We start from the raw sequence: 26,919 nt of genomic DNA on the forward strand, positions 1-26,919 counted from the left end.
ACTGGATGAAGTCATGACTCAGACTCTCCAGGTGAGTCTGGGACTGCTGCAAGGTGAGTCAGAGCCTCGTCGAACGTCATCCCCTGCCGGGTCAGAAACCGTCCTGGTCCACCTCCCCTCCTCCGGTTTCTTCTCGGCCAGCTGCCTCAGGGCTTTGGTGGCTCGTTTTATCACCTCCGACCTCGTCTGGACGCTCAGCTGGACCAAGGAAGGACGGAAACACAAAAGATTGCATAGATTCATTTAAGACATGCTGCTGCACTCAGTCTTAAACTCTATATTCTGAATTTTCAAGAAAACCTCACAGTTGTGAAGCCATTCTAAGGATTAAAAGCATGAAATTTGATGAGGACACAAACAGAACTAGACAAATGATTTTCTAATAATACATGGCTCTAACAGAAGCCAGATTTGAAATTATAGGAACTTAAAAATGGAAAAAAAAAACCCTACAAAACCTTTAATACAGGTTGGTCTAGTGTCTCCATAAAGTTTCTGTAAGTGTATATAAATGGATGGGATCCATATTTGTACTAAAGCCCAGTCTTTGGTCCACATTTCACCAACTGTTGAGGCTCTAAACATCAGTAGAATCTGATGTGAGGGAAGTAAAGCAAGACAACGTTCCCGGTTTTTTTGTCATTTTTGCCTTGGAAGTAATGGTTCTTTGAAGTACCTTCAAAGTTCTTTCAAGAATTAATTGAAAAATGGTGCTTTCAAGAACCAATTTTTGATCTTTGGTCTATGGAGTGCCATTTACGGTTCCTAAAGGCAACATCCTTTGATGGTTCTGGGGGTTCAGAGGGTTCTTTACAGAAGTGTTTAAAGGAATGGTTCTTTGAAGAATTTATTTTTGCTGAAGTTTTTTGGAACACCACGTAGGGTTTCTAAAGGAACCAGTTTTGACGGTTTTTTGAGGCACCTTTGAGAGTAAACTGTTTGATGAGATGGTTCTTTAAACAACCGGTTGAAGGAAGGGTTCTGTAAAGAATGTAGTTTTGGGATAATGTTTTGAAGCACTACTTTTGGTGTAGAAAGGGACCGTTTTTTGATGGTTCTTTGAGTCAACTTTGGGGGATTAACAATATCATTCTCTTGCTAAAGGGTTCTTTGTGGAACTAAAAATTGTTCTTCCATGGTATCTCCTTTATTTTTTAGGAGTGTATTAGACTGTTCTCAGCTGGAGGACCACTGAGCTTCTTGCAAACCTCCAGATTTCCCTCTGAAGGTTCCCGAGCAGCCGTATGAGAACGTGTTCCCCACAGATCCAGGTATTCTCCGTCAAAGGCTTGGGAGGGTTTGAAAGGAGGTTGGCAAGCTGAGCAAAGAGGCTATCAGGGATCGATACTTCAGAGGGAGCCGACATTCTCTGTTTCCCTTCAAAAAAAACCTCCAGCGGGAGTCCCGCCGGATCAATCTGTGGAGGAGCTAAAGGTCAGAGGAACCGAACAGCGAGAACCGACAGGATTCTCCCTTTGAGGGCTGAGAGAGGACAGAAAAAAGGGAAGAGGAGCTAATCTGCATTAAAAGACCACCGAGGGAAGGCAGGGCCTGCTGGGAGTTGGAGTTTATATTGGCTCTCCAGCTCAGATCGGAGGCATAAAAATGGAAAGAAACAGGCGTTGTGCAGAGCGATGGTGGCGGGAAGCCGGCGAGCAGAAGAAAGAGGAACAATTGGTTACTATTGATAAGGTGCACGGAGGCACTTTAAGTCGACCGCAGGACACTTTTTCACGGCGCTGTAATTACTGGCCCGACGTTTCTGGTGAAATTTCATAATTTCTTTTATAAATCATGACTGGCGTTCGCTCGGAGCCAACGGGGAGCGGACGTGGACGGAATAACGCGTTTGAAATTAGCCAAAGTTCTTCCAAAAAGAAAGCAGCCGGAGGCGAGAGGGAGGACCGAGGCAGTTTGATGTAGCGATTGAAAATCCCCACAATCCTTTTCTCTGACACAGCGAGAGCCGCTGGAAGCAACCGCCTTCTGAGGCACGATTACAAACCGTCAGGAACATAGAGGATAAAACTGGACTGCTGCGTCTGACATACAGGATTCATACGGACAGAAACACCAGCTAGATCTATAAAACCATCATCTGGTTCTTCATCTGCAGTAACTTCATTAATGAGCAGAGTTTTACTTTCATACTGTGAATATTTCCACAGTTAAAATGGTGAATCCAAACTTTTTAATTTGCTTTGTTACTTTTTCCTCTCAAAAATCACCACGAAAGAGTCCAAATCACCAGAAAAACACGCAAAAATCCCCACGAACAGCTGCAAAAAGACAAAACCTCACCACAAAAAGATGTAAACACATATCAAAAGACACGAAATTATGACAGAAAGAACCAAAATCATCACAAAAACACAAGACTTCTAGAGTAGACCTACCGACAACTGGAGAAAGTTCTAGAGTACTCTACAACTTTCATTAAGAGGTAGGTATACTCTAGAACTTTCAAGAGGTAGGTCTACTCTAGAACTTTCATCAAGAAGTGGGTATACTCTTGAATGTCCCCTGGAGAAAGTTCTAGAGTAGACCTACCGACAACTGGAGAAAGTTCTAGAGTACTCTAGAACTTTCATCAAGAGGTAGGTATAGTCTAGAACTTTCAATCAAGAGGTAGGTATAGTCTAGAACTTTCATCAAGAGGTAGGTATAGTCTAGAACTTTCAATCAAGAGGTAGGTATACTCTAGAACTTTCAATCAAGAAGTAGGTATACTCTACAACTTTCATCAAGAGGTAGGTATACTCTAGAACTTTCAAGAGGTAGGTCTACTCTAGAACTTTCATCAAGAAGTGGGTATACTCTTGAATGTCCCCTGGAGAAAGTTCTAGAGTAGACCTACCGACAATTGGAGAAAGTTCTAGAGTAGAGTTGTCGGTAGGTCTACTCTAGAACTTTCTCCAGGGGACATTCTCTATGGACTTCAAGGACCTGGGACTCTGGAAATATTCCCAGTATGAAGGTTTGATCATTGATAAAGTTACTGGAGATGAAGAACCAAATCAATTTTCAGTAGATTTTTCACGTTTTGACTCTTCTCACCTGCTCGGCGGCCTCAGGTGAGAAGGTGATGCTGTCCAGGAAGTGGATGGCATCGACAGGAAGTAGCCTGTCCAGGTATTTGGCACAGGTGTCGTAGGCGTGCAGGAAGTCGTGGTCACTCTGTGGCGGTCTCTTCAGCAGCTGAGGGTCTCCTTTCCAGAAGAGCTTCTGCAGCCAGACGGCGTGAACCGAACTAGAGGAAAGCGTGGCTCCGCCCCCGCCGGGCCGAGGCAGCCGATTGGCCAGCTTGGAGATGGACAGGACGTTTTGACTGGTCAGGACCGGCTGCAGGGTGGCGAGAGGGTCAGAGGTCTCGTCGGTCAACTTCCTGTAGTCCAAACCTGCAGAGATTACAGAGAAAATTACATTATAGGTCACGATAATGTTGATTTAAGAGTAGATTTATCTAGTTAGTTAACGTTTGAGCTGTTTGACCATAAAAATACCACTAATTAGCTCATATTTTCACATTTTCATAGTGTTGTTCAAATATTTAGAGCTTTCTAATGCTGAATATTCAAAAGTTAAACTTTCAGAACTCCAAGACCTGTAGGAAAGTTTAAAAGTCACGTCTTACAAAAAGTTAAAATGACCAGAATGACGCCATTTATCAGCCAGAAATTAAAATCAGAAAGAACCGTTGAATTTTCAAATCTTTAAAAATCTAAAATTTGCTAAAAATAAAGTTTCTGAAAATCAGATTCTCCAAAAAGACAAATTTCTTAACTAAACTGATTTAGCTGTGATTAACAGTCATGTAAATAAAATTCATAGTTTTCATCGTTTCCACAGAGCAAAGAGGAGACGACAGGAGGGACTGCACTGGAAAAAAGAAAAGATTTAGCACTTTTTACAGTCATTTTTTCTTAATTTATTGTTGCTTTACATAAAATGACAGAAAAAAAGTTGTATTCAGCATGTTAAAGGTGATATCCAGGCCAAAACTATAAATAACATCTATATCAAAAGACTATTTTTACAAAAAATGACAACAAATCTCCAAAATTTCCAAAGTGTCTACTGGATGTTTACTAGGACTAACATTAATGTTTACTGGATATTTACTGAATGTTTACTGGATATTTACTGGATGTTTACTGGATGTTTACTGGATATGTACTGGATGTTTACTGGAACTAACAATGTTTACTGGATGTTTACTGAATCTTTACTGGATATTTACTGAATGTTTACTGGATATTTACTGGATATTTACTGGTTATTTAGTGGATGTTTACTGGAAATTTACTAGATGTTTACTGGATATTTACTGGATGTTTACTGGCTATTTCCTGAACATTTACCAGATGTTTACTGGATGTTTACAGGATATTTTCTAGATGTTTACTGGATATTTTTTGGGTATTTACTGGATATTTACTGGGTATTTACTAGATGTTTACTGGTTATTGACTAGATGTTTACTGGTACTAACACTAATGTTTACTGGAATGCTTCTTGAATATTTACCAGATGTTTCCTGGATGTTTCCTGGATGTTTACTTGGGCTAACATTGATGTTTACTGGATGTTTACTGAATGTTTCCTGGATGTTTATTGGGACTAATGCTCTTGTTTACTGGATGTTTACTGGTACAAACACTAATGTTTACTGGATGCTTCCTGGATATTTACTGGATGTTTACTGAATGTTTACTTGGGCTAACATTAATGTCTACTGGAAATTTACTGGATGTTTCCTGGATGTTTACTGCTCCTACCGCTCTTGTTTACTCCCCATCCAGGATGTTGACAGCTGTATTGCATGTGAAGCACTGCAGCAACACGTCTCTTTGTTTGTGTGTTCTCCTGGCATATTTACATGCGACATGCAGGAGGCGGTTTGATGTGCAGAACGTGTTTAATATTCCATCACACGGCAGCAGAGGGAGGCTCAGGAGATGCTAAAGAGCCGAACAACAAAAGGTTTGGAGGTACCGGAGAGCGTCTGATGGAGCTTCTGTCTGCTAGCATCACATCCAACAGACGCATTACCGTCTGAACGTTAAATATTTAACACTCTGCTGCTGCTGCTGGAGCTCAACATGAACACAAACCAGAAGGACCAGACGGACACCTCAACCACCACAGACAGCAGAGTTTCCATGGACTCCACCCACCAATCATCAGCCTCCAGAGAGTCCAACCAGACGTTTGCATGAAGCCATCTGGAGGCTAAAGGGCTGCGAGTCAGACAAAGGTTGGAGGCTTTCTGGACACATTTTGTGTAGTTTTTGATGGGTTTCAGGTATTTTTTAATCAATTTTGACTCACTGTAGTTAATATGGGCAAATGTGAGCGGCTCTTTGGCAAATTTCTGGCAAGATTTTAGCTAATTTTGGACAAATTTGAGTCTTTTTTGGTAATGACCTGGTTTGAGGCCTTTTTGATCAATTTTGACTCACTGTAAACAAATGTGGAGACAATTTGGCAAATTTAAACTAATTTTGGACAGATTTAGTGTAATTTTGGACAAGTTTGAATCATTTTGGACACATTTTATGTAATTTTTGAGAGATATCAGACATTTTTTTAAAACAATTTTTAACGTAGTTTGAACAATTTTGTGTGGTGGACAAGTCTGATGCATTTTTGACTATTTTTGACTCACTATAGACAAATGTGGAGTCAATTTTGGCCAATTTCAACTCATTTAGGAAAGATTTGAGCTCATTTTGGACGAATCTGAGTCATTTCGGAGAGATGTGGGATAATTTGGTGTGATGTTGGACAAGTTTGAGGCATTTTGGACAATTTTTGAGTAATCGTAGACAAATATGGAGTAATTTTTGGCAAATTTCAAGTAATTTTGATCAGATTTTGTGTAATTTTTGGACAGGTTTGAAGCATTTTTATGATTTTCTAGGTATCTGAGACTGAACAATGGAAGAAGGTGGCCTCGTCTGATGAATCACGTTGTCTTTTACCCCCCCCAAAAAAAATAAAATAAAAAAATAAAAAATCTTCTCAATACTGACTCCAGAGTCATCCAGAATGACAAAAAATTGCCTAAAATGGTAAGGATGGTCCAAAATGACTCAAAAATTGTTCTGAACGACTCAAAAATGGTCCTCTATGACTCAAAAAAACAGAGTTGAACCAAACTCTACTGTTTTTTTACTGGTTACCATAGCTACCACCCAGAGACATAGTTCTTCTCTCACGTTTTTACTCACTGTGGAATTGGTTTTACTGGAATATTAAGTCCTGCTTTAGTTTAGGCTAAGCTTGGAGAATTTCATGTCATTCTGGACACACTGTAAGTCATTTTGGACAAATTTTGACTAATTTTAGGCAAATATCACCATAAAAAGATGCAAAATCACCACAATAAGCACAGAAAACATGCAAAATAACCACAAAAACATGCAAAATAAACCCGGAACAATGCAAAATCACCACAAAAAGATGCAAAATCAACATAAAAAGATTTAAAATGACCACAAAAAGATGCAAAATCACCACAAGAAGATGCAAAATCAACACAAGAAGATGCAAAGTCAATACAAAAATATGTAAAATCATCACAAAAATGAATAAAATCACCACAAAAAGAAGCAAAATCACCACAAAAAGACGCAACATTAACACAAAAAGATGCAAAATCTCCATAAAAGATGCAAAATCAACACAAAAAGATGCAAAATCAACACAACAATAAATAAAATCGCCGTAAAAGAAGCAAAATCACCACAGAAAGACTTGAAATCAACACAAAAATGAATGAAATCAATATAAAAAGATACTAAATCTTGTGCTTCTGCTCTGATGGTTTGCATAGAAAATATTCAGGTTACAATGATTTAATGCTGCAAATACAAACTTTAAATGTAGATTTCTGTTTTGTTTCTGCTCATAAAGCTGCAGGTAGAACCACTGAGAGCTCTGAGGAACATTTAGAACGTTTACTGGTGATTTTATTTCTATAAAGAACGTCTACTGATGGTTTTATTTCATTAAAGAGTCGCTCAGGTTCCAGTCTGACAAACTGAAAGTAAAGTTCACTGAATTTTAGTCATTTTATGTAAAACTGAGTTTCAGCCTTAAAGCCTGCGACATGTGTGTGTGTTACTGTGTGTGTGTGTTACTGTGTGTCACTGTGTGTGTGTGTGTTAAACGTGTCAGCGGTAAAAGCTGCGACGCTGCAGCAGCAGAAGGAGGAAGTGAGGCGTGAAAACGAGCTGACACCCTCCGACCTTCCTGAACTTCAAGAGACGCGACGTCACCTTCACCCCCAAACTTTCTGCTCCTCAGCTGCAGCGCTGACGCCACGCAACCTGCTGCATTTACTGCGACACTCAGAGCTGCAGTATCGACATCACACAACCTGCAGCCGACGCCACACAACCTGCAGCGCCAACATCACGCAACCTGCAGCGCCAACGCCACGCAACCTGCAGCCGACGCCACGCAACCTGCAGCCGACATCACGCAACCTGCAGCCGACATCACGCAACCTGCAGCCGACATCACGCAACCTGCAGCCGACATCACGCAACCTGCAGCCGACATCACGCAACCTGCAGCCGACATCACGCAACCTGCAGCCGACATCACGCGACCTGCAGCGCCAACGCCACGCAACCTGCAGCGCCAACGCCACGCAACCTGCAGCCGACGCCACGCAACCTGCAGCCGACGTCACGCAACCTGCAGCCGACGTCACGCAACCTGCAGCCGACGTCACGCAACCTGCAGCCGACGCCACGCAACCTGCAGCCGACGTCACGCAACCTGCAGCCGACGTCACGCAACCTGCAGCCGACGCCACGCAACCTGCAGCCGACGCCACGCAACCTGCAGCCGACGCCACGCAACCTGCAGCCGACTTCACGCAACCTGCAGCCGACGCCACGCAACCTGTAGCCGACGTCACGCAACCTGCAGCGCCGACGCCAATGAAACAAAGACATTCAAAATCAACACAAAAAACACAAAATATCAACAAAAACATGCACAAATGTACAAAAGATGCAAAATCTTGAGAAGCCTACTGCTGTGAGAGTTGAAAGATGCAAAATCACAACAAATTGACAAGAAAGGTAAAAAGATGCAAAAATCAACTCAAAAAGTTCCAAACACACCACAAAAAGACACAAAATCACAACAAAAACACACAAAAAAACACTCAAAAGATACAAAACCATCAGAAGAAGACGGAAAACCCAAAAAAACATGTAAAAAGATGTAAACGCACCATGAAAAGACGCAAAATCAAAGACAAAAAGACATAAAATCCCAACAAACACACCCAAAAAAAAAAAAAATTGAAAACATGCAAAAATCAACACTAAAAGACGTAAAACCATGACATAAATAGCCAACACAACGTTTTGTCTTCATTTCTGGCCAAATATTTCCAGTTTTAAAGCTTCAGAAAGTTCAGACTAAATCAACACAGTTCCTGTTTTGTGTGTTTTGTCGGTCGGTGACTCAGAGGTCAGCTGTCAGCTGAGATGTCAGCGTCTGAGTCACCCGTCAGGACGGATTACGTTCAACGCCGCCTGAAGACTGTTCCTCCCCACATCCAGGAACCAGAGGAACATTTAGAAAACACAACATTCTGGCTTCACTGAAATAAAGACTCAAAATCAACACAAAAACACACAAACACTCCATGGAAATGAGTAAAATCAGCATAAACGATGCAAAACAAGGAGAAAAACACGGAAACACATCATGAACGGATGCAAAATCGACACAAAAAGACAAAAAATTCGGACAAAAACACACAAATTAACATGAAAAGACTTAAAATCACCACAAAAACACGGAGACAAACCACGAAAAAATCCAAAATGACCACAAAAAGACATGCAATCATGACAAAAACATGCACACACAATTAAAAGGCACTAAATGATCACACAAAAACGCAAAATGATGCCAAAACAACACAATTACACGATGGAAAGCTGCAAAATCACCACAGATAGGTGACGATTTTGCACCTTTTAGTGGTGATTTTGAGTGTTGTTTGCACCGATTTTGTGTCTTTATGTAACAATGTTGCATCTCTGTGTGCTGATTTTGTGTCTTTTTAGAATGACTTTGTATTGTTTTTATATTTTCAGAGAATTTTTTAAAAAAATGGACACATACAACGAAGACATTTCAGATGTGGTTGTTTTTCCTCAGAGCCATGAGACATTCAAGGACCGTTGGAAAGTAGAAAACTCTGGTGATTCTTTCATCTTTTACAGTTTCTGTCTGATAAATGGACTCATGCTGCTGGTTTTATAGTTTCTATATTTGTAATAAATAAATCTCCTCACCGCTGGCGACGGCTTTCAGCTTCTTCAGCAGCTTGATGTGGGATTCGGGTTTGACGGCGGCGCTGATGAACGGCTCGCAGCCGGCGGCGTCCAGCAGGGAGTAGTAGTACAGCAGCCGGCTCAGGTCACTTCCTGCCACCGTAGGAAGGACATATTTGGTCATGTGGCTGTAGAAGGACTGAGGGTCGACCTTCAGCGTCTCAAACAGACCCAGAGACTCACTCCTGGTTTCTATGTCTTTAGTGGACAGACTGCAGAGGAGACAGGAGACAGAGAACAGGACTTTATGTCTACTGTAGAAATACACCGACATCAACCGTTAAAATCTGTCAAATCTGAAGCTGATGCTGTAAACTGAGCAGAAAACATCAAAAACTGGAGAGATTTGCACTGATTTTATATCTTTTTGAGATGATTTTGCATATTTTAGTGGTGATTTTGTGTTTTTTTTTTGCACTGATTTTGTGTTTTTTGTGAAGATATTGTGTCTTTCTATAGTGATTTTGCATCTTTTAGTGGTGATTCTGCATTCTTTGTGGTGATTTTGAATCATTTTCCAGTGATATTGTGGTTTTGTTGCAATGATTTAGCATCTTTTTGTGCTGACTTTATATCTTTTTGTGTTTATTTTGTCTTTTTGCACTGATTTTGCTGCACTGATTTAGCATCATTTTGTGATGATTTTGTGTCTGTGCTGATTTTGTGTCTTTTTGCATTGATTCTGTGTCTTTTTCTAATGATTTTGCATCTTTTAGTGATGATTTTGTGTCTTCTTATGCTGATATTGTGTCTTTTTATAGTGACGCTGCATCTGTTTGAAGTGATTGATTGATTATTGATTGATTCTGCTGCTGACTATGGGTTAATAAATGGTTACATTTGTGGTTCTGAGTGTTTCAGGATCATTGTGATGTTTCACATCCACATATTCAGGTGATATTATGGGATGTTTCCATGTCTGCTGCTCTGATTACGATCTGTTGATGAACAGATTTAATCCTGAGAACAGAAATAGCTGCTGATACTCCGACGTTTAATTGAAGCGCTAATCGCTCTGGCAGAACGTTCATGTTTTTATTCTGCAGTCTGTGCTGCTGATCAGCGTCCAGAAGAGTCCAGCAGGAAGATCAGAGTTCTAAGAATCACAGTTTAATGTTTAACAGAATAATCAGAGTTTATTGTTTAATGTTTAACAGAATAATCAGAGTTTATTGTTTAATGTTCAACAGAATAATCAGAGTTTATTGTTTAATGTTTAACAGAATAATCAGAGTTTACTGTTTAATGTTTAACAGAATAATCAGAGTTTATTGTTTAATGTTTAACAGAATAATCAGAGTTTACTGTTTAATGTTTAACAGAATAATCAGAGTTTATTGTTTAATGTTTAACAGAATAATCAGAGTTTAATGTTTAATGTTTAACAGAATAATCAGAGTTTATTGTTTAATGTTCAACAGAATAATCAGAGTTTACTGTTTAATGTTTAACAGAATAATCAGAGTTTATTGTTTAATGTTTAACAGAATAATCAGAGTTTATTGTTTAATGTTTAACAGAATAATCAGAGTTTATTGTTTAATGTTTAACAGAATAATCAGAGTTTATTGTTTAATGTTTAACAGAATAATCAGAGTTTAATGTTTAATGTTTAACAGAATAATCAGAGTTTATTGTTTAATGTTTAACAGAATAATCAGAGTTTACTGTTTAATGTTTAACAGAATAATCAGAGTTTAATGTTTAATGTTTAACAAGCAGTTCCAATCCTTCATGTTATTCATGTTAATATGAATCTAATATTATAAACAGTCTGGTTGTAAATAAAACTCTGATTTATTTACTGATTATTGACTTTGTTCAGTAAAAATGTAAAAAAAAAAACAAAACATGGAATTAAAAAGTCAACACTGCGATTTTGCAATGTCATCATGTGATTTTGGTCCACTGATTTTGCCCTTTTGTGATGATTTTGCATCTTTATGAAGTGATTTTGCACCTTTTAGTGACAATCTTACACCTTTTTGTGCTGATTTAATGTCTATAGTGATTGCACACCATTTTGAAATGATTTTGCACTTTTTCTATTCATTCCTGTGTTGATTGTGGCTTTTTGCAATGATTTTGCTTAAACACATCTAGATTAATTTCTGCTACTTTATTCATATTTACGTTGACAAAACTGATTTTTGATGTCATTTTTTTTTTTAGATATTCCATTTAAAACAGCTAAAAAAACCTGAATTTTGACCCAGTGAGTGACAGTTTTTGTTCCGGCCGACAGAATTAAACTGCAGCTGTGAAACGTGAGAATTTATTTCCCTGTAGGATCAATAAAAGTGTGAATTCTCTCGTGTGCTTCCTTTAAACTGTTTCTATCTCTGCTGGACGCGTCGGTCCGTTAAATCAATACTCGGTCCGGATCACAGCGGGAATATTCTGCAGCTTTCCAGGTTGTAATTTATCATTAAGTGGAGTCCATAAAGCATTTCCTTCTATCAGGAAGCGACAGCGGGATATTTATCACGCACACTGTGCTGAAAAGGCATCTATTAAAAACAAGCAAAGCTGCAGAGTTAGAGAGCAAATAAATTATGGAAATAGTCTGCGACACTTTCACTGCACGTCGGATTAACTGGAGGCTGTTTTCACTTTTAACTTTCCCAGTTTCTGCTTCTAAAACACTTTTTAGAATCTGTGTGGGCACATTTATCCCTGGAAATGGGTCTAAAATTACAAAGAAATATCTAAAATGGCTTAAAATACATCCAAAATGATTCACTGATGAGCTAAAATGACCCTAAAAACGTCAAAATGATTTAAAATTTGGCCAAAATCATGAAAAAAAAATGTCAAAAATTACAAATAAATATCCAAAATGGCTTAAAATAAGTCCAAAATTATTCATCGGTGAGGTAAAATGACCCTGAAAACGTCAAAATGGCTTAAAATTTGGCCAAAATACGCAAAAAAATGACAAATAATCGTCTAAAATGGATTAAAACACGTGAAATGCTTGTCCAGAATGATGAACAAATTGTCCAAAATAACTAAAAATGAAAAAAATAACTTAAAATTTGTCCAAAATAACTTAAAATACGCCCCAAATTACTCACAAAAACAGCCAGAATTACTCAAAAATTGTCCCAACTGACTCAAATTTGTGATTTCTTATTATTCTGGACACATTTTGAGTGATTCTGGATGTTTTCGTTTCTAATTTGGGGCGAACTGAAAGTTATTTTTGGACAAATTTTAAGTCATTTTGGACATTCTTGGTTTTTTCTGACAATTTAAATAAATAATACTGGACGAGATTTGGACGTATTTTGTCCAGAATAATAAGAAATTACTAATTCAAAAAACCATTCTGGATTTCTCTCTTTGTAATTTTGGACAATTTTTGAGTCATTCTGGATGCTTTCGTCAAAATTTGGCACAAAAAAACAAGAAACTTTGAGTCATTTTCAACATATTTTTTGGTGATTTTGAATTTTTAAGAATTGATTTCAGTTTAAGTTTCCAAAAGACTCAAAAATAAACCCTGAAAAGTGTCAAAAATGACTTAATATTTGTGCAAAATTGCTTAAAACTTGTCGAGAATGACTTAAAAATGGTCAAAAATGGTTCAGAATTGCTCCAATAAAACATCCAAAATGGCATAAAGTGTTAAAATGTCTTAAAACGTGAACAAAAATGTCCAGAATGATTTGAAAAACGATGCAACATTACATCAAATTTGTCTACAATCTGTATGAGCAAGATATCCCTGAAAACGTGTCTAAAATCAGAAATAAATACGTCCAAAATGATTTATTGATGAGCTAAAATGACCCTAAAAATGTCAAAATAACTTAAAATTTGGCCAAAATGATGAAAACAAATGGTAAAAATTACAAATAACTGTCCAAAATGGATTAAATATGTCAAAAGCTTGTCCAGAATGATTCATAAATTGTCCAAAATAACTATAAAAGAAAAAAATGATTTAAAATTTGTACAAAATGTCAAACAATTGTCCAAAATAACTTATAATATGCCCCAAATTACTAATAAAAACATCCAGACTTACTCAACATCTGTAATTTCTTATTATTTTTCATCAAAATTTGAGTCATTCTGGATGTTTTTCTTACTAATTTGGGGCATATTGTAAGTTAGTTTGGACAAATTTTAAATCATTTTGGTTATTTTTGACAATTTAGAAATATTATTGGACGAGATTTGGACATATTTTGTCCAGAATAATAAGAAATTACAAATTTGAAGCCATTTTGGAGTCTTTTTTTTTTCGTGGTTTCAATTTTTTAAGATTTGATTTCAGTTTAAGTTTCCAAAACAATTTTTAAATAAACCCTGAAATGTGTAAAAAATGATTGAATATTTTTGCAAATTTACTTGAAACTTGTTGAGAACGACTTAAAAATGGTCAAAAATGGCAAAAAATGACTCCAAATTGCTCCAATAAAATGTTCAAAGTGGCATAAACTGTCCAAAATGTCTGAAAATTTGAACAAAAATGTCCAAAATAATTTGAAAATGATCCAACATGACATGAAATTTGTCTAGTAGAATTTTTTTTTTCCAAAATTAGCAAAAAACTCTGAAATGAAAAAAAAAGAGACCAAAAACCTCTAAAATGTGTCCAAAATGAACACAAAATGACCTAGATTTGTCCAAAATGAGTTGAAGCTGGTCTAGAATTATTCTCTAAAATGGTTCAAGTTGAACCAAAGAAATTTCAACGAGACAAAATTCACCTCAAATGATGAAAAATGATTTAAAATGATGAAAACTCAAGTTTACAGACGTTTAAAATGAACAATAAAGCAGCTAAAAAGCATAAAGAAGGAACTAAAAAGGCAAAACAACGAACAGAACGAGGTGGAAAAACACTCCGACCTCATATGATGGTGTGTTTTTGTTTGTTTGTGTGTGTTATAGTGTGTTTCTAAGTGTGTTATTGTGTTGTTGTGTGTTTGTACCCGCTGTCTGTAAACAGGAACTCCAGGTGAGTCATGTAAACTTCCCACAGAGGAACGTGGTAACGCTTCGCTAGAGACACGGCAATCCGGTAAACGCCGTCATCCAGGGTCCTAAAATACACAACAGACACACAACAGACACACAACAGACAGAAACAACATCAGGTTTTACACCATTCCATCAGAGAGGACGATCTGTAATAAATCAACCTAAAACTGGACTCAGACTCTAACAAGCAGCATTTTTGGCTCAAAACTGTAAAATCTGAAGCTTTTTGGAGCCAAAAACAAGAATGACTGATTACAGTAGAGTCCTGCAAAAGAATGAAAAAACGAGACAGTAAACACGACAAAAAACAACACAAGCAGATTAAAAAACAGACAAAATGACACAAACACGACCAAAAATGAATAAAAACAGACATAAAATCATATAAAATAAGGTAAAAACAAGATACAAAATGAAAAAAAACAGACATAAAATGGCAAAAACACAGATATAAAATGACAACAACACGACAAAAAAAAAACAAATATGGGACACAAAAAACAAAAACTGACTTAAGTAAGACCAAAATTGCCAAAAAATGACACAAAATGGGACAAAAAACACCAAAAAATGGATAAAAAACTTGAAAAACTGACATAAAACAACAAAAATGAGACAAAAACAACAAAAAACTGACAAAAAACTGACAAAATTGGACATAAAACAACAAAAAACTGACATAAAACAACAAAAATGAGAAGAAACTGACAAAAACAACAAAGAATTGACAGAAAACAACAAAAATGAGGCAAAAAAACCCACAAAATTGACAAAAAACAAAAAAAATGATAAAAACAATAAAAAAATGACATGAAACAACAAAAATTTGACAAAAGCAAGAAAAAAGTCCAAAAACAACCAAAATTGTCATAAAACAACAAAAAAGACAAAAAGCAACAAAAATTTGATAAAAACTACAAAAATAGACAAAAAAAACAAAAAATGGCCAAAACCAACAAAAAAATGACAAAATTGTACATAAAACAACAAAAAATTGACATAAAACAACAAAAATGAGACAAAAAACAACAAAAAATGACAAAAAACAACAAAAGATGAGAAAAAAATTTGACAGAAAACAACAAAAATTAGACAATAAAACAGAAAATAATGTCCAAAAACAACAAAAAAAGACAAAAAGCAACAAAAATTGGACAAAAAAACTATAAAAAATGGACATAAAACAGACACACAAATAAGACAAAAACAACAAAATCAAGACACAAAATGACAAAAAACAACTAAAAACAAACATTACACTAGTTACAGCTAAAGTTCATGATTGGAGCACACCTGTCTCACCTGCCTGCTCTCTGATTGGTCCTGTCTATCCTATCTGCCCTCTGATTGGTCCTGTCTATCCTATCTGCTCTCTGATTGGTCCTGTCTATCCTATCTGCTCTCTGATTGGTCCTGTCTATCCTATCTGCCCTCTGATTGGTCCTGTCTATCCTATCTGCCCTCTGATTGGTCCTGTCTATCCTATCTGCTCTCTGATTGGTCCTGTCTATCCTATCTGCTCTCTGATTGGTCCTGTCTATCCTATCTGCTCTCTGATTGGTCCTGTCTATCCTATCTGCTCTCTGATTGGTCCTGTCTATCCTATCTGCCCTCTGATTGGTCCTGTCTATCCTATCTGCCCTCTGATTGGTCCTGTCTATCCTATCTGCCCTCTGATTGGTCCTGTCTATCCTATCTGCCCTCTGATTGGTCCTGTCTATCCTATCTGCTCTCTGATTGGTCCTGTCTATCCTATCTGCTCTCTGATTGGTCCTGTCTATCCTATCTGCTCTCTGATTGGTCCTGTCTATCCTATCTGCTCTCTGATTGGTCCTGTCTATCCTATCTGCCCTCTGATTGGTCCTGTCTATCCTATCTGCCCTCTGATTGGTCCTGTCTATCCTATCTGCCCTCTGATTGGTCCTGTCTATCCTATCTGCCCTCTGATTGGTCCTGTCTATCCTATCTGCTCTCTGATTGGTCCTGTCTATCCTATCTGCCCTCTGATTGGCTGAAACACTCACTCTGTCAGCCCCAGGATGGTCTCCTTCTTGTATTGTCCGTCGGAACTGAATCTGTGGACGTCGACTCCTCGTCCCAGACCTTGGAGGACCTGAGCCTGGGTGAAGTCCGTCAGACGCTCGTTGTAGACCTGCAGCTGACCAATCAGCTTCTGCAGCTCCTCCGGCCAATCGGAGCTGGAGGAGACATGCTGAGTGACCAATCTGATCAGCTCCTTGGGGTCGGCCTGAGAGGAAACAGAGAAATAAGTCTGAATGTATTGGACAAATTTCTTCATCATTTTGGACATGTCTTTGTAATTTTGAGCAAATCTTGGACATTTTGGACATTTTTCCCTTCTAGCACCTGAGAGTAAACTTTCCTGAGGAGGCTGAGAAGTGTGATACCCCGATAGTTGGAACTGACTCTCTGGTCCCCCTTTTTAAAAATGGGAACCACCACCCTGGTCTGCTTCTCCACAGGTATCGTACCCGATGTCCACACCACATTGTAGAGACGCGTCAGCCAAGACATTCCAACAATGTCCAGAGCCTTCAGCATCTCAGGGTGAATCTCGTCCACACCTGAAGCCACCGAGGAGCTTCTTATCTACCTCGGTGACCTCTGCCACAGATATGAATGAAGATTCCCCCGAGTCTTCAGGTTCTGCTTCCTCCACAGAGGACGTGCTTACCGGGTTCAGGAGTTCCTCAAAGTGCTTTTTCCACCACCCGACGATGTCCCCAGTACGGGTCAACAGTTCTCCACCCCGACTGTAAACAGCCTGGGGAAAAACCTGCCTCCCCTTCCTGAGGCGTCAAACGGTTTGCCAGAACTTCCTCGAGGCCAACCAAAAGTCCTTCTCCATAAACTCTCCGAACTCCTCCCACACCCGAGTTTTAGCTCCAACGACTGATGCAGCTGCCGCCCTTTTGGCCGACCGGTACCAGCAGGTTTTTGGGTTTCCATGGCGACAGACACCAGTGACCTTCAGGCCACAGCTCCTAACAGCTGCTTCTGCAATGGAGGCTTTGAACATGGACCATTCAGACTCCATGTCCCCAACCTCCCCGGGATGCAGGAGAAACTCTTCTGGAGGTGGGAGTTGAAAACCGCCCGGACAGGGTCCTCCACCAGATGTTCCCAGTTCACCCTCACTACACGTTCAGGTTTAGCAGGTCTGTCCAGCAGTCTTCCCCATCACCAGATCCAACTCACCACCAGGTGGTGATCAGCTGACAGCTCTGCTCTTCTCTTCACCCGAGCGTCCGAGACATCCGGCCGCAGGTCCGATGATACGACTATGAAGTCTATCATGGACCTTTGACCTAAGGTGTTCTGGTACCAGGAACACTTATGAGAACCTGATGCTCCAACATGGTGTTTGTTATGGCCAGTCTATGACTAGAACAGAAGTCCAATAACAGAACACCACTCAGGTTCAGATCAGGCCGTTCCTCCCAGTCACCTCCTGCAGGGTTCTCCATCATTACCCATGTGAGCGTTGAAGTCCCCCAGGAGAATTATGGAGTCTCCAGGTGGTCCCTCTTCCAGGAACCACCCAGAGACTCCAAGAAGGCTGAATACGTTGAACTGCTGTTGGTGCATAAGAACAGACAACAGTCAGAGTTTCCCCTCAGAGAGGCAACCTTCTGGTTCTCCAGGAGAAGTCCAACAAAGCGGTGATCAGTCAGGGACTCATGAGGATCCTCACATCCGCCCAGCACCTCTCACCCTGGGCAACTCCAGAAAAGGAGATAGTCCAACCCCTCTCCAGGATTCTGGTTCCATAACCTGTGCTGTGGAGGTGAGCCCAACTATATGTAGCCGGTATCGCTCCACCTCCTGCACCAGCTCAGGTTCCTTCCCCACCACTGAGGTGACATTCCACCAGAACCAGTCTATGCCACCAGGGGGCGGTGCTCCTAGACATCTCCTACCTACTGCCCCGTGGACATAGCACCCGACCCTGATTTCCTGCCCAGTGGGTGGTGGACCCACTGGGCGGTGGCCCCATGTTTCTTCTTCAGGCTGTGTCCAACCGAGTCCCACGGGGCCCCGAGGCTCGGCCACCAGGTGCTCTCTGGTGAGCGTCCCTCCACACCTGGCTCCTGGAGGAGGCCCCGGTTTCTCTGATCCAGGTGAGGTGGCGTCTTTCCTTCTCGTTGCTGTCATCGGAGTTTTCTGAATCGCTCTTTGTCTGGTCTCTGCCCCAGGACCAGTTTTCCTTAGGAGACCCTACCAGGGGCTACCAGGGACAACACAGCTCCCAGGATCTCAGGGACACTCAAAGCCCTTCATCAGGGAGCCATTCTTCACAAGTTTACAGATATCCTGCAGAGATTCTAAGACATTCTGGGGGATTTTGAGAGGATCTGGACAGTTTTTGAGTTAAAAATAGTCCAAACCATCTGGGAACTTGTCTGAAATAAGTGAAATCAGATCTTTTCCAGCAGCTGTTTGACACACTGAGGGAACAGAGGAAGTAGAAAGAGCAGAAAGTGGATTTTTAAACATCTCAGCAGAAAAACTCTCCTCCTGTCGGATCTTTTTAACCTCATTGTGCTTCTGACTGCTGCTCTCTGGAAAATCCATGTTGGACAAGAAGCAAACCGGAGTTTGAGTCAATTTGGACAATTTTTCAATGATTCGCAACAATTTTGGACATTTTCTAATAACTTCCAATGAATATTGGGACATTTTGGCCAAATTTCTTTCTAATTTTAGACATTTATGAGTCATTTTGGACATGTCAAAAATCATTTTCAACAAATTTTTGAACATTATGAACAGTTTTTGAGCGATTTTGGACAAGTCTGAATTAATTTAATTAATTTTTGAGTCATTTTGGTTTTTTTTTAGTCATATTGGACATTTTTTTATACTTTCCAACAAGTTTTAGAACATTTTGACAAGTTTTAATTAATTTTGGCCAAATTTCTTTAGGACATTGCCATTTTGAGCAATTCTGAGGTCATTTTGGACAATTTTTAAGTCATTCTGGTCAAATTTCTAGATCATTTTGGACATGTCTTTGGAATTTTGAGCAAATCTTTAGTGATTTTGTCCATTAGTTTGTCATTTTGGACAATTTTTGAGTAATTTTGGATTCATTTTCTGCCAGTTTGGACAAATTTTTTAGTAAATTTTGGATTTGTTTCGAGTCATTTTGGACAGTTTTGTCATCTGTCATTCTGTTTTCAATCATTTTTGCCCAGTATATTCACCCTTTGATGCATAACCTGGGTCAAAAGTGACCCAAATCCAATGGAAAATGGGTATCTCCTGATGTGGTCTACGCATCAAAGGGCTACGACAGTTTTGACATTTTTTTGAGTAATTTAGTATAATTTTGAGTCAGTTTAGACAATATTTAATTAATTTTGAATAAGTTTCAAGTCATTTTGGGCATTTTATTTGCCATTTTTGTCCTTTTGGACAATTTGATCATTCTGGACATATTTTGTTGGAGAGTAATGAAGTCATTTTTGAATTAAAAAAAATAAATTTGGACAATGATTAGTTTCAGGTAATTTTGAACATTTTCTTGTAATTTTTGACACATTTTGTACCATCCTTGACAAGTTTACAGATATCCTGCAGAGATTCTAAGACATTCTGGGGGTTTTTGTGAGGATCTGGACAGTTTCTGAGCTGTTTGACACACTGAGGGAACAGAGGAAGTAGAAAGAACAGAAAGTGGACTTTTTAAACATGTCAGCAGAAAAACTCTCCTCCTCTGTCGGATCTTTTTAACCTCATTGTGCTTCTGACTGCTGCTCTCTGGAAAATCCATGTCGGACTAGAAGCAAACTGCCCTCCAGGTTTTCCATTAAACGGAGCCTCGCTGAGCTTCACAGGTTCCACCGCCGTCACAAACTAATAATGAGGATGTTTCCACAAAGCGTCGACATTTTCAGAACAGACAGAGGTGTAGAATTTGCTGCTGGAGATAAACGTGTCTCTTTAATAACCGGCTTCTTCCTACAGGTCGGTCGTTGGGAGAAAACTTCCCGTCAGTGAGCGTCGCAGCGCCTCGGCTCTAATTAAATGACTCTGGATGGTGGCGTCCTGCAGCCCAGCAGGACCAGACGCTTTATTTGTTGATCTTATTTGCATAAAGTAATTATAGCTGCTGGAGAAGGTGTGAGTCTTTAGATTCACGGTTCAAACGCAGAGCTGGAATATTAAAAACCGGAGCTTCGGAGGGATTTCTGTCTAAATTTTCCCTCCAGGAAAAAGAGAGAGAAGAAAGAGAGCTGTGGATGGACGGCCGACGTTTGAAGAACGTTACTGGAACAAAGCTTTTATCATGAAACACTGTTTGCATTATCTGCTGCCTCTCTGCTGCGTCGAGTCCTATCTGGATTTAAAACACAACCCTGTCAGTGCTGGGTGAAAATCAGCCAAAATGACAAAAAAAATGAGTCCAGAATAACTCAACTGTCCAAAACGACAAGAAAATGTCCAAATGACTCGAAATTCATCAAAAATAAGTCAAAAAATATTCAAAATGACAAAAAAGCATCTAAATGACATAAAAAAATATTCAAAATGACAAGAAAATGCCCAGAATGACTTGAAGCTAATGCAAAATAACTCAACAACTGTCCAAAATGGCAAGAAAAATGACCAAAATGACTTGAAATTAATCTAAAATAAATCAAAAAATGTCCAAACTAGCCGTTTTGTGTCTCTTTTTGGTCAATTTATATCATCATGTATGTTATTTTATTCATTTTTTATGTCATTTTCTGTCTATTTTTCATCTTTCCCCCCTTTCTGGCAATTTTGTGTCTATTTTTTGTCATTGTGTGTCTCTTTTTGTAATCTTGTGTCTCCTTTTTGTCATTTTGCTTCTCTTTCTGGCTGTTTTGTGTCTACTTTTTGTCCATTTTTGTCACTATTTCTCTTTTTTGATGTTTTATATATCTGTTTAGTCATTTTTTGGAGTTTCATGTCTCCTTTATGTCATTTTGAGTTGTTTTTGTCATTTTGTGTAGTTTTGCATGTCTTGTCTGTCTTTTTGAGTCTTTTATTTGCTATTTTGTGTCTCCTTTCGTCATTTTGTGCCTTTTTTGTCATTTTTTTGTCTCTTTCCATCATTTTGTTTCCCTTTCTGGCTGTTTTGTTTCTTTTTTCTTGTATTTTTGTGTCTTTTTTGTAACTTGAAGCTTATTTTTTGTGATTTTGTGTAGTTCTGTACGTCATTTTTTGTCTATTTTTCATCTTTTTCCCCTTTCTAGCCGTTTTGTGTCTCTTTTTAGTCAATTTATGTTGTCTTGTATTTGATTTTATTCTTTTTTTTGTCGTTTTGTGTCTCTTTCTTGCCGGGTTAAGGTTCCTTTTTTGTCATTTTGTGTAGTTTTGTATCTCCTCTGTATTTTTGTGTCTACTTTTAGTCGTTTTATGTCGTTTTGTTTCCTTTTATGTCATTGTGTGTCTCTTTTGTAATTTTGTGTCTCTTTTTCATATTTTTCTCCCTTTCTACCCGTTTTGTGTCTCTTTTTAGTCAGATTATGTCGTCATGTGTTTTATTTCACTTCTTATTTTGTAATCTTGTGTCTCTTTGTGGTCGTTTTTTCTCCTTGTACTGCAGATATTAAACTACCTCCATGTTTCCTCTCCAGACTTTTACAGAAACACGTCTGAAGCCTACGGTCAGACACAGAGAACCTCACATCCATGTGGAGGAACACACGCTCCGGCCGTGTATTCATTCACATCCATGTGGAGGAACACACGCTCCGGCCGTGTTTTCATTCACATCCGTGTGGAGGAACACACGCTCCGGCCGTGTTTTCATTCACATCCATGTGGAGGAACACACGCTCCGGCCGTGTTTTCATTCACATCCGTGTGGAGGAACACACGCTCCGGCCGTGTTTTCATTCACATCCATGTGGAGGAACACACGCTCCGGCCGTGTTTTCATTCACATCCGTGTGGAGGAACACACGCTCCGGCCGTGTTTTCATTCACATCCGTGTGGAGGAACACACGCTCCGGCCGTGTTTTCATTCACATCCGTGTGGAGGAACACACGCTCCGGCCGTGTTTTCATTCACATCCGTGTGGAGGAACACACGCTCCGGCCGTGTTTTAATGTGCATTGCACAGCGAAGCGTCGTCGTATCTGAAATGAAACATCAGTGACGAGTCGCCTCCACAGATAAGAGGCTGAAAGAGCAGAGAACGTGCAGAGGGAGATAACATTGTAGCGCAGAGACACGAGGACGAAACAGGAGACGGACGGAAGACGATACAAAACAGAAACACATAAAACACACAAACCAGAGCTGTCAAAGCCACAAAGCCTTCATTTAACTCCACACAGAGACATAGAGCTAACAACAGCAGCTCTGGAGGGTTTCATCGCTCACGCTGCAAATAAAAACGTGTTTCGAAAGGATTTTAACTGGAATTTATAAATCAGTTAACAGCTGTTTAACAGGTGTTCTCTGTTTAGTTAAATTATCGATCAGTTCTGGTAAAATCACAGAACAAAAATGCAAATTTACACGTATTTGAAAAACCAGAACTGGAAATGTCCACATCAAAAATCTGTTTATTTTTTGTTTTTTTATTTTTACAAATCACATAATTTTATTGCATTTAAATCAGCTGTAAATATATATATTTGACATATAGTTGCGGTTAATTTGTTTTTCATTTTGGCCATTTTTTGGAACAATTTTATATAAATTTTTAAGCAATTTTGACGTTATTTTTGGAAATTTTTTGGACATATTTACTTTTTTAAAATAAAATAAAAATCTATAATTTTAGACAGAACTGAAAGTACTTATAGATTTTTTTTTAATTTTGGGATTTCATCAAAAAAATGGACAGACTTTTCAATTTTCTTTTATAGTTTTTTATTTTGGACATTTTAAAAACAATTTTGGACACATTCGTGAGTCATTTTTAGCCATTTAAAAAAAATATTTTTTTTTTAAATGGCTGAAGTAATTTTTGACTTTTTAAAAATGTTATCAATTTTTTTTAATTTTTTAAATACTTTAAATCATTTTGGACACATGTACAAGTAATTTCTAACCATTTAAATTTTTTTTAATGTTTTTTAATTAGATCATTTCAGACAGACCTTGAAGTAATTTATTTATTTATTTTTTTCATTTTGGAGATTTTATCAATAATTCTGGACACATTTTTCTTTTATTTTTTTTCCTTTTGAAATTTTAAAAAATATTTTTACAGAAATATAACTTCTATTTTCTGGCTCTTTTGCTGCGACATTTTGACCGTTTTATTTATTTATTTGTTAAAAAGGAACCACTTCCTCCACAATAAGAGACCTGGAGAGCAGCACTCAGCCGGAGGAAACACAAGAAGGAACCAAAAAAGAGAAAAAAAAGAGAAAAACTGAGAGCCAGAAGCTGAAAGCTGCGTTTATTTTGGTTTAATGGGTTTGAACTTCAGGAGGTTTGGAGGAATTACTGCCGACAGGAAGCAGCAGGAAGGAAGACGGAGTGCTGGATTGTGTTGGAGTGTGTTAGAGTGTGTTAGTGTGTGTTGTTGTGTGTTATTCCACGGCGACCTTGGCCGTCAGCCGGGACTCTGTCTTCTGTGAACATTTTAAACCCCGGAGAGTCCACTCCATTCCATTCCATTCCACTCCATTCCACTCCATTCCACTCCAGGAAAAGGTCACAACCATTTGTCCAATCAAAATCCTCCAGCCGCCTCCGGCTCCTTTTATCCTTTATTTATTTTTTATTTTCTTCCAGAAAACCGACAGGAAGCGGCTCTAAAACCACGTTTGGAGACAGAAAAACCCTCTGGTTTGTTTAACCAATCCTGTGAATATTTACAGACGTCTGAAGGACGTTTTTATGGTTTTAATTGGAGTTTTATTCATCAGATCTTCATCAGTTCAGCAGATAAACACAGTTTTAGTGACTTGGGGTGACTTTTTAGTCACATTTGGTCATTTTTGAGAGTTTTTTAAACCATTTTGGACACTTTTTATCCATTAACATCCAATTTTGAATGATTCTTGAAACATTTTGCATCAATCTGGACAAATTTTCAATAATCTGGTGAAATCTGTGACTCAAATTGAACAATTTTGAGTCATTTTGGACAAATTTTAAGTTATATTTGATTTTTGAGGTGGATTTTGACAATGGTTTACTCATTTTGGGTCATTTTTTTGAGGTATTTTAGAAACATTTTGCTCATTATTTTGGTCATTCTTTTTCTACTATGAATATTTATATAGTTCCAGGCCCTTGAAGTACATTTTTATGCCTTTAAATGGACTTTTTCCATCATTTCTGAGCCTCGTAAGTCATTTTAGACTCTTATTTAGTCACATTTAGCAGTTTTTGACAGTATTGACCCATTTTGTAGTTATTAAGGACCAAATTATACATGATTTTGGGCAATTTGTGAGTCAAACTAAACACTTTTGAGTCATTTTTGACAAATTTTGAGTCATTTTTGACGTTTTAGGAGATTTTGATGAGATACTCATTTTGGGTAAATTTTGAGGTATTTTAGACAAATTTTGAGACATTTTGTTCATTATTTTGGTAACTTTTTTAAACACTGAATGTTTTCAGAGTTGCATTTCATAATTTTTGGCATTTTTTAACCATTTTGGACAATTTGTAGTCTTAAAAAACTAAATTTTCAATAATTTTGCAAAATTTACAAGTCAAATTGGACAATTTTGAGTAATTTTTGAGTTTTGGGAGGATTTTGAGAATGAATTATTAATTTTGTGTATTTTTTGAGGTATTTTAGAAAATTTTTTGTTAATTCATTTTTTATTTTAAATTTTTTACAGTTTATATTTTATTTTTGCCATTCTTGAATACATCTGGACAATTACTTGTAAGTAATTTTGCAAGCTTTTATTTAATTTTGGACAGTTTTTAAAAATAATTTTCAAGCTTTTACTTAGTTTTTTTGAACACTTTTTTGAATAATTTCGGACAAATTTCTGAGTAATGATTGACCTTTTCCTCATTTTGGACATTTTATCAGTAATTTAATTAATGTTGAATCTGTTTTTGTCCTTTTAGACACTTTTTATTTAGTCATTCTGGACAAACTGAGTAATTTAGGGCATATTTTAAGTAAATTTTGAACCTGATGACATCAAAAACCTGCAGCAAATGAGCAAATATAAGAAGAATTTGATACATGCAGTCATTTTGACTTTTTGGAGGGATTCTGACCATAAATTACTAACTTTGGGCCATGATTTGAGTTATTGTAGATCAATTTTGAGCTATTTAGTTCATTATTTTGGTGATTTTATTGAATATTATTGAATATTTTCAGAGTTCCAGGCCTTTGAAGGACATTGTTCTGCTCTTTATTTGGCTTTTAACCCTCCAACCTGCTGCTTCCTCTGAAGCTGCTCTGCCTCGACGTCTCGCATCCTAATTTCCTTTGTGTTCTATGAAAGGCTGACCTGGTACAGAGTGTGGTTCTTGTCCTTGAAGCAGGGCAGCAGGCGGGAGTAGATCTGCAGGGAGTAATAGTATGAGGCCAGCTGCAGAGACAAGGCTGACGAACGCTGCTGCTCGAAGCACCGGTTAGCGTCCAGAACCTGCAGAGGACCACAACAGGACAGTTAATATTCATTCACGTTTAAACAATCAGCCCGTTTAATATTCAGCTGCTGCAGAGACAGAAGTGGAAAATTAACCGTCATAATGTCAGCTAGTCCGAGCTTACAGGAAAAAACACTGTGATGAAGTCATTTCTGACACTTTGGACATTTTTCTGAATAATTTTACACAACTTTTAAAGTATTTTGACCCTTTTTTGGACATTTTAAAAAGGATTTTGGACACTTTTTTTTTTTACCTTTTAGAAATGAAGTTATTTTAGACATATTTTTTGAAATTTTTTCCCCTATTTTGAACATTAATTTTAAACAACTTTTAAAGTATTTTTGACTCTTTTTTGGACATTTAAAAATATTTTTGGACATATTGCTATGTATTTTTTTACCTTTTCTAAATTCAATTATTTTAGACAGACCTTTATAGAATTTTTGACATGTTTTCCCCTATTTTGGATAATTTTTTTATGAGTCATTTAAGTAATTTTAGATGTTTTGTCATTTTTATTAATTTTTGGTATCTTATTATCAAGTAATTTTGGACCTTTTTCATTCTGGATCTTTTGTCTAAATAATGATGAATTAATTCTAAATAATGTTGAATTAGTTGTTGTCATTTTTGGCTTTTTTTTCCTTTTAGTAGTTTTTTTGAATAATTTTAGACGATTTTAAGTATTTTTGACCCTATTTTCGGACATTTTAAAAATATTTTTGGGCACATTTGAACATTTTTTTTTTTTTTAAACCTTTTTTAAATTAAAATTATTTTAGACAGATTTTTGTATAATTTTTGATTTTTTTGTATATTATTTGTTGAATAATTTTAGACAATTTTAACAGTATTTTTTGACCCTTTTTCAATATTTAAAAAAATAATTTTATACACATTTTATGTATTTTTTTAACTGTTATTTTTGTTTTTTTTTTAAATTCTACTTTTTTAGACAG

At 37.7% G+C, this 26,919-nt stretch overlaps 1 protein-coding gene across 1 annotated transcript; it reads right to left on the reverse strand.

The window, feature by feature from the left end:
• Positions 1-24: 24 nt before the first annotated feature.
• LOC129348509 (NBAS subunit of NRZ tethering complex-like) lies at positions 25-26,227 on the reverse strand (the record flags this gene model as incomplete). The annotated part of the gene is made up of 6 exons (XM_055008864.1): positions 25,816-26,227; positions 16,391-16,614; positions 14,318-14,428; positions 9,333-9,583; positions 3,058-3,398; positions 25-198 (listed from the first exon to the last, which is right to left on the reverse strand). Coding segments are annotated over exons 3-6 (801 nt in total), but the record flags the coding sequence as incomplete, so codon positions are not given.
• Between the last annotated feature and the right edge of the window lie 692 nt (positions 26,228-26,919).

Source organism: Amphiprion ocellaris, unplaced genomic scaffold (genome assembly GCF_022539595.1).
Source record: "Amphiprion ocellaris isolate individual 3 ecotype Okinawa unplaced genomic scaffold, ASM2253959v1 Aocel_unscaffolded309, whole genome shotgun sequence".
Lineage (NCBI taxonomy): Eukaryota > Metazoa > Chordata > Actinopteri > Pomacentridae > Amphiprion > Amphiprion ocellaris.